This window comes from Haliotis cracherodii, unplaced genomic scaffold (assembly GCF_022045235.1).
Source record: "Haliotis cracherodii isolate W230 unplaced genomic scaffold, xgHalCrac1.p SCAF_1, whole genome shotgun sequence".
Lineage (NCBI taxonomy): Eukaryota > Metazoa > Mollusca > Gastropoda > Lepetellida > Haliotidae > Haliotis > Haliotis cracherodii.
Window position 1 is genome coordinate 86,091,475 of NW_027266264.1, and position 12,668 is coordinate 86,104,142.

The 12,668-nt window shown below is 43.4% G+C and overlaps 1 protein-coding gene across 1 annotated transcript in view; it reads right to left on the reverse strand.

Moving 5' to 3' along the window:
* LOC139458219 (uncharacterized) overlaps positions 1-12,564 on the reverse strand; it is a 28,933-nt gene extending 16,369 nt beyond the window's left edge. Inside the window, exons 1-5 of the mRNA XM_071239565.1 lie at positions 12,313-12,564; positions 8,622-8,773; positions 7,412-7,581; positions 6,140-6,300; positions 451-615 (exon numbers count right to left, since the gene is read on the reverse strand). Of these exons, the coding sequence (XP_071095666.1) occupies positions 451-615; positions 6,140-6,300; positions 7,412-7,581; positions 8,622-8,773; positions 12,313-12,560 (896 nt within the window). The 5' untranslated portion in view covers positions 12,561-12,564. The remainder of the gene's footprint in view (positions 1-450; positions 616-6,139; positions 6,301-7,411; positions 7,582-8,621; positions 8,774-12,312) is intronic.
* Between the last annotated feature and the right edge of the window lie 104 nt (positions 12,565-12,668).

A 12,668-nucleotide genomic window follows, 5' to 3' on the forward strand; every position in this document is an offset into this window, starting at 1 on the left:
CCGTGGACCGTAGCTGAGACCACTGACCTAACATGAGGTCGTCGACCTTACCCGAGATCGTGGATCTTACCTGAGACCGTGGACCGTAGCTGAGATCGTAGACTTTACCTGAGACCGTGGACCGTAGCTGAGATCGTAGACCTTACCTGAGACCATGGACCTTACCTGAGACCGAGGACCGTAGCTGAGATCGTAGACCGTACCTAAGAACGTGGACCCTACCTGAGACCGTGGACCTTACCTGAGGTCGTCGACCTTACCCGAGATCGTGGATCTTACCTGAGACCGTGGACCGTAGCTGAGATCGTAGACCTTACCTGAGAACGTGGACCGTAGCTGAGATCGTAGACCGTACCTAAGAACGTGGACCCTACATGAGACCGTGGACCTTACCTGAGGTCGTCGACCTTACCCGAGATCATGGATCTTACCCGAGATCGTGGACCATACCTGAGCGACTCCTGGAGCTGTGCAAAGCCGTACTTCGTGAGGGAGCCCTGCGTCTTCCACGTCTCATCGGCAGTGCAGTCGGTGGTGTTGAACCACTGTAGATGGTGCAGCCAGATGTTGACCGCCAAGTTCCGACTGCCGAATGAGTTTACTTGGTGGTACCATCTAAGACAAGATGAGAATTACAAATACACAGGCGACCAACTTCAGTGTGTTTGTTTCTCTGGCTGTATTGAAGATATTATCTAATACCTGACATCCAATACCAGCAGGTTTCCTTGGCTGTAGTGATCCACATCTTATACCTGTATATGTCGACACATCTTATACCCGTATATGTCGACACATCTTATACCCGTATATGTCGACACATCTTATACCTGTTTATGTCGACACATCTTATACCTGTATATGTCGACACATCCTATACCTGTATATGTCGACACATCTTATACCTGCATATGTCGACACATCTTATACCTGTATATGTCGACACATCTTATACCTGTATATGTCGACACATCTTATATCTGTATATGTCGACACATCATCCCTGTATATGTACATTCTCCTAACGATTCCCCTTTCTGGGACTTGTGGTTTCTAAGGAGATTCTCAAACATGTTTCACAATATTATTTTCTGTGAATGTCAGCCCTTATATCCTAGACACATGCCAACGTTTGTAAACACGTGTACATCGCAGTTCTAGATGTATACTTACAATACGCTGCCGTCACTGCACAATCCAAACCTAGACACTTGGTCTGTACATCCGTGCGTATGTCTGTCTGCCTGTCTATGTCTGTCTGCCTGTCTATATCTGTCTGTCTGTCTATATCTGTCTGCCTGCCTATCTATGTCTGTCTGTCTGCCTGTCTACATCTGTATGTCTGACTGTATATGTCTGTCTGTCTGCCTGTCTATATCTGTCTGTCTGCATGTCTATATCTGTCTGTCTGCCTGTCTATGTCTGTCTGTCTGCCTGTCTATATCTGTCTGTCTGCCTGTCTATGTCTGTCTGTCTGTCTATGTCTGTCTGTCTGCCTGTCTATATCTGTCTGTCTGCCTGTCTATGTCTGTCTGTCTGTATGTCTATATCTGTCTGTCTGCCTGTCTATATCTGTCTGTCTGCATGTCCATATCTGTCTGTCTGCCTGTCTATGTCTGTATGTCTGTATGTCTATATCTGTCTGCCTGCCTGTCTATATCTGTCTGTCTGCCTGTCTATATCTGTCTGCCTGCCTGTCTATATCTGTCTGTCTGCCTGTCTATATCTGTCTGTCTGCCTGTCTATATCTGTCTGCCTGCCTGTCTATATCTGTCTGTCTGCCTGTCTATGTCTGTCTGTCTGTATGTCTATATCTGTCTGTCTGCCTGTCTATATCTGTCTGCCTGTCTATATCTGTCTGTCTGCCTGTCTATATCTGTCTGTCTGCCTGTCTATATCTGTCTGTAAGCCTGTCTATGTCTGTCTGTCTGCCTGTCTATATCTGTCTGTCTGCCTGTCTATATCTGTCTGCCTGTCTATATCTGTCTGTCTGCCTGTCTATATCTGTCTGTCTGCCTGTCTATATCTGTCTGTCTGCCTGTCTATATCTGTCTGCCTGCCTGTCTATATCTGTCTGTCTGCCTGTCTATATCTGTCTGCCTGCCTGTCTATATCTGTCTGTCTGCCTGTCTATTTCTGTCTGCCTGCCTGTCTGTCTCTGTCTGTCCGTCTGTCTTCCTGTCTGTCTGTCTGTCAGTCTGTATCGGTCTGTGTTGAATAGGTTTATTAAAAAGTCGTAGTAGTTTTTCGCGACTATAACCGTCACATTGAGAAGACGTGTATATATTCTAGTCGGATCAGACAAACCAAAGCCATGTCAATTTTAGTAACAACACATACACCTTGGCTACTTCCCCACCATCGTCAGTAGTTAGCTGTGCATCATAATATCACTGAACCAGGAAGTGGCACGGTGTTAAACCACCGGTAACACCATGCTAGCGGGACTGCAGTACGTTTCCTCCAAACCTGTGCGTAAGCCCACGTTAACCCGCTATGTCGGTCGCCACTGCTGGGGCGGCAATCTCCTTACAGGAACCAGGTGAGTTAAACACACTGGGACACTTCAGGTTTACACACCGCATGCGCATTGCACGAGGAAAACCACTGATGTTGTATTTCACAATCGTCACAACCAAATGACGACAGTAGGAGGGTGTTGAATATTGTCAGGAATGCTACCTGTAATCGGTGGGATTGGTCCTGAATGTCTTGGTACACTAATCCTCCATGTGTTCTCAATTAAACTTGACCCGTGAAGATAAGGGTAGAATAGGGCTCCGGCAAGCCATGCTTGCCATAAAAGGCGACAATGCTTTTCACCACTGTGTATTTATTCGGGCAAGATTATTGTTGTTAAACTCTTCCCAACGAAAGGTATTTTTGGTCAGGCAATACATATATTTGCATCAGCTGAATGTCCACATATGGCGCTGGAGTCGAACGAAAGCGCTGATTGTCATTCTTTTCAAGATGTCATTTGCTGAACATATTCACGTCTCAGACGCGGAAGGACAGCTATGATCGTAGTATTAATGTGGTACAAGGTCTGGAGGCAGGAAGATAACGATTCATGAACACTGTCTGACCAAGCCCGGAGTAACCGAGAGAGCGCGCGAACATCAACGCTGTGCCGTGATGTTTGTTTGTTTGTTTATTTGTTTGTTTGTTTGTTTGTTTAACGCCGCACAATGTTCCGGCTATATGACGGCGTGATTGACATCATGAGCATCGATCCTCGCAAATGGGAAACGATGACATGCAGCAACCAATTCAGCCAGACTGACCACCCGATCCCGTTAGTCTCCTCTTACGACAAGCATGCATGTGTACAGTGGGCGTACTACAGTTGGTTTCCTCTTCTGAATATATATATTATCTACTGAACACTTTAAATTGCATCAGGGAAAATAGAATATCTAACAGAATAAGATAGCCTGCTTACTTCCAACATTCTACATTGGATATTAATATTGAATTAACAAATTATTGATGGAGATGGTACTCTCCACAATAAAATAATAATATATCACAAGTCTTTTATTTGATTTGTTATTTGTTGTGTCAGCAGTGGGTAAAGCCTATGTATTTTTCATGCAATGACGTTACAATATGCATGTCTGTCTGTGTGGGCTAATAGGCAGTCGAATTCCTACCACTGTGAAATTGTCGCCTGGACAGGTGCGTGTGGTGTGACTCAGCGTGTATTGATTTTAGTTGTTGTAAAAATCATCTTCCGGTTGTGATTACTATAGTCATGATCTAGTTGAGCAATGCAACTCTAAATTTTGGAAACAATAAACAATTCATGTTTAGAGCCGAAAGCCATAAACAGTTTTTCTTGGTTTGTTTTCGCATTTCAATCGTAACAATTATTTATAAAGCCTTCTGATTTCCTGTTGGGAAATTTTAATTTTATGTATTCCATTTATTCCTTTTTAATTAGTATTTATTTTCAAACAGATAAACACAATTCCAAAAATTTTCGTATTTGATCAAAACAATATGAAAGTGAAAGGTTTACATTTTACAATAAAGCAGTTTGGGCGCTGGTTCAATTAAGGCGCTACAAAACCTTCCATTGCCTGAAAATAATACACCCAAGTAGAGATACCGTTTAACAATCTCAATCTCACAACCTTGCAGTGTAACCTTAAGGGTTTTTTCTCACGTATCCTTTTGAAAATATCACAACCTTTGTTTTATTTATATTGACTTTTAGCTTCCATGCTTCACAATAATTTCCAAAAGTATGTAAAGCTTTCTGTAAGTCTGCAGCAGTCTCCGACAGTAAAACAGTGGCATCTGCGTAAAGAAGCAGGAATAACTTCATAAGAACACCAAGATGACGCTCGATGTAATTATTCACAAAATCCAATCCCTTGACCTCGTTTTCTCTCAGAAAACATTCCAAATCGTTAATATACAGCGCAAACAGAAACGGAGACAGATTTTCACCTTGGCGAACTCCGGCATGGCATGTGAAAAAAGATGTTATGTCATTATCATACATAACACACGACTGAATATTCTGATATATGTTGTAAATTAACCTAAAACATTTCCCACTAATATCACTTTTAATCATTTTAAGCCGTTACCCAGATCTCCACACTGTGTCGAACGCTTCACTAGAATCAATGAAAGCAAAAATTAACTTTTTTTTACCAGATGATTGATAGATATTGATAAGGGACTTAAGGACGTTTTGTGATCAATAGTTGAATGTTTTTTCCTTAAGCCGGCTTGTGTTTCCCCAATTAGACCCGTGATTTCTGAATAAGCTTCAGTGAGATACCGCGGTTGTTCTTCGGGCTCAGTGGGATTGCCTTTGTTTTTAGAGATTGGCTTCATGTAACCGAGAAGCCAGGCTTCTGGGATAACACCATGCAAAAATATTACATTAAATAGTTACAAGTGCCTTTGATATATTCGTTACATACGTTATCTAATCCACAACCTTTATTACATTTCCACCTATTGCAAGCAGATCTTATCTCTTCTTATGTAGTGGGTATATGAAGATTATCATTACTTGGTAGATCATCAATATCAATATCGACTGCTCCTATTGACTGTTCATTCAAACTTTTAAAATATTCATACAAAGTGTCAATACTTATACTTTCATGATATTCTTTTTCACGAAATGATTTTAAGATATTCCAAAATGTTTTGCGGTCCTTGTTCTTGGTCAGTCTGTATCTTCCCGCACACTTCTGCTTGTATGCATAGCGCGATCGTTTTAACACTTTACTGTACGTTTTAGCAGCAGTTTCAAAGCATTGTCTATTGTGTTGAGTATTTATTTTTACATTTGTGGTAATATTTGCGAACTGTATGGCACTTTGCGTCGAACCAAGGCTGAGATGATTCTTCAGATTTTATTTTCTTGTTAATCGTTTTAAAGCCAAATGTGTTTCCTGATGAGGAGCTAAATTTATCTTTTAGGCTAGGATCCCATTTTCTACTTCGTTTTTGGCATGCTTTTTCACTACTAGATTGTGTACTGTCACAATTCGCATGATGTGAGGTATCTGATTGGATGTGTACAAGAAGTTCAATTCGACAATGGGCGTCTGAGAAAATGGGATCGAACTCTTTAACGATAAATTCCTTAAAGAAAGGAAACAAGTATGCAGAGGATAGGATGTAATCGACTACGCTAGAATTTTGTACAAGTCAGTTTTACTTTCTTATTTGTACCAACTGGACTGTTAACGGTAAATGTTTCATTCATGACACTGGTGACCTTTGACCTACAACGTGTGTACTGACCTATGACCTGCAACATGTGTACAACGTGGAATGTCTCCGGCTTTGATACATTCAATCATCTGTAGCCAATGGCGTATGTACAGTCACGGGCCATTTGTTCCTAATCCTCCAAGAATCCTCCGTGCATGTTTATCCGCTCCTTTGTAACCCGCCGTCTCTCTCTTGTGCGGCCCGCATATTGTGAGGATTCCCCTGTTGTTTTCACAGAGTTCTACATTTTCCACTACTGATAGATGTTGAGTTGAGACCGGAAAGTAGACAGTTCACTACAGCCATGGGGGTGCTGTGGTAGACTGTTCCAGGCCATGGTGGCTGAGTGTGAAAACGTGAGCTCGATATAAAGGGGTATTGTCACACTTACCTATATGGTATAAAGAGACAGTCCCCCTTCTCCATGTGTGCCTTGACCCAGGGGAGATCACTCAAGCGGGGAAACTTGTACATATCTACTCGGTCCACGTCTACCGAACTGTAGGACCCATCCCACACATAGCCGTCAGCCTCGATATCAGGGCCGTATTTCTGGTGCCAAAACAACAGATCTGTTACACAGGATTGCTAATGTTCTAAAAAGTAAAAATGTAACTGAACAATTGCTAGGGATTAATGTCCATTATGTATATCGTCAACACTAAACAACACGAAAGTGAAACGTTTAGCTTAATATCAACTCAAAGGCGGTTGTGGGCACCGACGTGGCTCAATCGTCCATGCCGTGGTCTGATCTGACGGTCATGGTTTGGAATCATAGCCTCACCCTGATTACTCCTCTAAGGTGAGGTGAAATGGGGTTTAACGTCGTGTCCAAGATTATTCAATCTCATTAAAATCAGGTCCTTGTTTTCGCTACCGCTTAACAAAGATCTGAGGACATCCCATTACGGGTCACGTCACGACGACCTTTCGCGAATTTTGACCGACCAATGAAATGACTGACAAGAAATCGACATTAGCAAATCAGAAGGCAGCTTTTTCGAGCTTTGCGACACAAGTTTCAAACTGGCGACTACGCTTCGAAACATATTTTGACGTATTCTCGATTAAAAAATTAAAACTGACACGAAGACCATTCTGGATTGGCTTATAGATGGCCTAGATTGTATGGATATAATCATAAAACCCGTGACTGTCGTTTGGAATACCCCGTGTTAAATATTTCGTCGTTGCATGATTAGAAAACACATTCCGACTGTCACTTTCATGATCTGGTAAGCGACGCTCTGATTGGTTGGATGAAAGGTCGTTCTGACGTGACCCTTAATGGGATGTCCTCAGATCTAGCATAGCGAGAACTAAGATCTGATTTTAATGAGATTGAAGATTATTGTACTTATATGTGTGCGTCTGTCTGTACCAGCCCGGACTGATGCCGATCTCCGAGCCGATCAGTCCTTGTTTTAGCCTCTTAATGCCGAGCGCCAGACAGGGTAACAACAAGCACCATCTTTTAACATTTTTTGGTACGAAGTGGCCGGGCATCGAACCCCGGACCTTCCACTCTAAGACCTGCATCACTTGGGACACCCTCCCACGTGACCTCACACAAGGTGATGTAGATATAACACTGTTTCAGTGGTGTTCTTCACAACTCACTCACTCACTCACTCACTCAGAGGTGGTAGAGGCTGTTTACCTTGTCGTAGAAGACGAGGTCCTTGGTGCCGTCCAGGAGACAGTTGATGTTGTCGAACTCGTCCATGTGGAGGACGGACTTGGTGCCGCCGCTGCTGAACCACGCTATCGTCTTCGTGAACAGCTTCTGGAAACCTCCACAGCGTAGACTGTAAGGGACATCCACGTCCTCTGTAACACACATGCAGGTTACACTCGACAGTAAGGCAGACCAGATCGCCATGTATGAGTGCTCATAATGTGTGGAATAAACTGGCAGCGCCTTATTCGTGCTTATTGAAACCTAGGTAATTCCAGCTATCTGTGAATAATCGAGTCTGGACCAGACAATCCAGTGATCGACATCGTGAGCATCGATCTTCGCAACTGGGATACGATGACATGCATCTACCAAGTCGGCGAGGCCACCACATATTCTAGCCCGGATCTTCACGGGTCTGAGAACTAAGAGAGAAATCTGTGAACCGAGTCCGAGTAAACGTCCTCAACAGATAGCTGAATTTATTATATATAGTTCAGTGTGAAAGACTTTTTTGAAACTGAGAAAGGTGATATTTTCATTGCATTGAACATAACACTTGATATTTCACTGCAGTGAACATAACGCTTGCTATTTCATTGCATTGAACATAACACTGGATATTTCACTGCAGTGAACATAACACTTTGACGGAACTATTTTCATACAAAAGTTACCTCCCCGCAGATTGTCCCCCTTTATAGTAAGTGTCTGGCACGTACACAAACTGTTGACTTCCTTTTAACGTTAGTTCCATATTGACAAGGCAACATAATGACAGCTGGTCATTTATGGAGTTAATGTCGCTTCTTGCAGTTTGTTATTCCCTTGAAAATGTTTCGTTATAACCTGTAATTCTCTCATTTAATTCATCAATCGAGACTGTTCGTTTCGCTGAGCGCCATTTTGTTACTTGACCAACGTGTATTCCTTCACTTCCAAAAGCTGTCTCGTAGCTTGAAATATATTTTTAAAGCTGATTTTGTATAAATTCATATCCAAACGTATGCTAAAGAATTTTAGAGACCTCAAATATTTTTATTACTTCTGTTTATAGTGTTTACGATTGTACGACTACACAAAAAGTACATAATAAATACGATATTCCATGTGTCTCGTGAAATATCACGTTTCTCTCATCTCGTGACGGGGGAAGGAGCTACCGAGAGAAAGGGGAGGGAAGCTACAGTACCTTTCATGGCGGCAGTGAGGTCCTGCACCAGGTACACGTCCGCCTTGCGGTACTCGTCCAGGAAGTGACGCAGGGTCTGGGACTTCAGCTCCTTGGTACGATCCTCCTTCTTCCCCGTCTCCACGTCCACCTCGTAGTGCCCGAACCTCTCCCTGCACGGGACCAATAGCAGTAGAACATACTGATGACACAAGTGCACGGAGTAATCCAGCGAAACATAGAAGTACACACTACGGGGTGCAGAATACTACAGGAACGGGGTAGAAAGTACAGCAGACACGTGGGAAAGGGTACTGCAGGGTCGGAATACCTGACGGGGAGCAGAATACTACAGGAACGGGGTAGAAAGTACAGCAGACACGTGGGAAAGGGCACTGAAGGGTCGGAATACCTGACGGGGAGCAGAATACTACTCGGGGAACAGAATACTATACCAGGAACAGATTACTACATCAGGAACAGATTACTACATCAGGAACAGAATACTACACCAGGACCAGTATACTACATCACCAACAGAATACTACATCAAACAAAATACTACTTTAGGAACAGAATACTACATCAGGAACAGAATACTACATCAGCAACAGAATACTACTTTAGGAACAGAATACTACCTCAGCAACAGAATACTACATCAGCAACAGAATACTACATTAGGAACAGAATACTGCACCAGAAACAGAATACTACATCAAGAGCAGAATACTACATCAGGAACAGAATACTACACCAAGAACAGAATACCATACCAAGGTCAGAATACTACACCAGGAACATAATACTACACCAGGAACAGAATACTACACCAGGAACAGAATACTACACTAGCAACAGAACACTACACCATGAACAGAATACTACCTCAGCAACAGAATACTACATAAGGAACATAATACTACCTCAGCAACAGAATACTACATTGGAAACAGAACACTAGATCGGGAACAAAATACTATATCAGGAACAGAATACTATATAAGAAACAGAATACTAGATCAGGAAAATGACATTAAAAACAGAATAAATACACCCCGCACACCCACACAACACGTCCAGATCCACACCCACACCCACACCTACACCCAAACCAACACACCACACCACACACACACCTGACACACACATACGCATAAACCACATACACACACACCCAAACCAACACACCACACCACACACCTCTCTCTCTCACACCCACACATACACACACACCCAAACCAACACACCACACACACACACCTCACACACACACATACGCATACACCACATACACACACACAAACCAACACCCCACACACCCACACACCACATACACACACACATACACCCAAACCAACACACCACACCACACCACACACCTCTCTCTCTCTCTCTAACACACACACAAACACTCACACCGCACACATACACCCACACCCAAACCAACACACCACACCACACACCTCACACACGCACACACAGACACCTCACACACCACATACACCCACACCCACACCCAAACACACCACACCTCGCTCTCTCACACACACACAGACACCCACACCCATACAAACACACTACACATCACACATACACAGACGCACACCACACATACACCCACATCCAAACCAACACACCACACCACACCTCTCTCTCTCTCTCACACACACACACACGTACACACACACACCCCACACATACACCCAAACCAACACACCACATTTCACACACACACATACACAAACACACTCCACACCACACCTCTCTCTCTCTCTCTCTCTCTCTCTCTCTCTCTCTCTCTCTCTCTCTCTCTCTCTCTCTCTAACACACATACACTCACACCGCACACATACACCCACACCCAAACCAACACACCACACCACACACCTCACACACGCACGCACAGACACCCACACACCACATACACCCACACCCACACCCAAACACACCACACCTCGCTCTCTCACACACACACATACACCCACACCCATACAAACACACTACACATCACACATACACACACGCACACCACACATACACCCACACCCAAACCAACACACCACATTTCACACACACACATACACAAACACACTCCACACATCCAGCCACACCCAAACCAACACACCACACACACACACACATACACACACACAAACCAACACACCACACACCTCACACACGCACACACACAGACACCCACACACCACATACACCCACACCCACACCCAAACCAACACACCACACCTCGCTCTCTCACACACACATACACCCACACCCATACAAACACACTACACATCACACATACACACACGCACACCACACATACACCCACACCCAAACCAACACACCACACCACACCTCTCTCTCTCACACACACATACACGTACACACACACACCCCACACATACACCCAAACCAACACACCACATTTCACACACACACACATACACAAACACACTCCACACATCCAGCCACACCCAAACCAACACACCACACACACACACACAAACACACACACACACCACATCCCACATTCCACAACCACAATCAGAACGCATGTTGGGGAGCACATGTGTAAAAGGTGGACACTTCTAATCAGCTGTTCCACTCGTTACCTCTGTCATTGTAGCGGGGACATAAGGAACAACAGCTGGCGGCAGGGCCTGTGACAACTATCTACATGACAACATCACTCGCACATGTGCAAACATCACGAAATGACAATGAATCAAACCTCAGTCTATCTGGACGCAACAAAGACATATGTTGCTCTAAAGTAAAAGCATCTCCTGCCCCAGAGGACAAGTCATGTACAATCTCGTCAGGCATGGTATGTGCTAAAGAAGACTATTAATATTTTTGAAAAACGTAACGTTCATGTTGAAATCGTTGACAGGGTGCATTTTTATGTTTAACGCCGCAATATTCCAGCTATATGACGGCGCAGTTTGCAACAGATGTATACGATTCTTCATGCAATGGGTTATAGTTTTAGTTTACTTTGATGTTGTTTGTTCAAATTGTTATGTTTCAAGTCCGTGCATAGTTATCTGAGCAAACACCGAGCGAGCACGCACCTGTCTTTTTATTATTGAATAGTTAGGTCACTGCAGTCAAAGTCTCGTAATATTTTACATGTCTGTCACAATCAAACACGTCAGACTTGTCTTATTATAAATGACGTCTTATTATTCATCGTGTTCATCGTTTACCGTAAACACATTTTAGAAGGATAATTTTAGCTTCTTTTTAATCAACCTTTAAAATCACATATATTATTGTCAATGCATTTAAAAATCTTTTCCCGTCTCCCTTTACATGAACGGCACCCCCTGTTACACAATCAGACCCCACTGATCTAAGAGTGCATGCAGGCAGGGTGTCAAGTCTGCACCTGTTGTCGTGGGATATATCATGATGATAATGATGATCGATATTGTCTCACCAAACACGCAGGGGAAACACAGGTTTTAGTAAAGAAGTAACACGTGCTGAACTTCAAACTATCCAGATAATGAAGTCAAAAAGGGAACAAGTAATCTAAATGTTTCCTTTGGGCAAAATGTCCCCGGAACATATACCTTGGCATATTTATGTTTGTGAGGCTCGTGACAAGCCTTGACCAAGATGGAGATGTGTATGTTTTACACTGACAGTTATGACACAATTTTCTTACATTAACATTTTCAAATATAGAATATTTACTTACCTCAAGTACTCGTCAGTCCAAGCCTTGTATGGTTTATAATCAATGTTCTCCAAAATGGACTTAAAAAGTACAGGTTTTCCTGGTTTAACATAGTTGGCAAAAAAATCGGAGGGGTGTGGAAAATCACGTAGAATTTCCAAGGTTTGGGGAGGGGCGTGGCTCCCGATTGGCTGCATGTGTCCCGGGGGGTCGGCGCCGCCAGACAGTAACGCGAGGGAGAGAACACACACGAACACCCACACGTCCATGTCCACTGCTTGGTAATAATGCGCCAGACTGTTGCCTGTTGATTACATTGACCCGGAAACAACGTCATCTCGTTTATCCAGTCGTAGAAATCGGATTATGGCATCAGC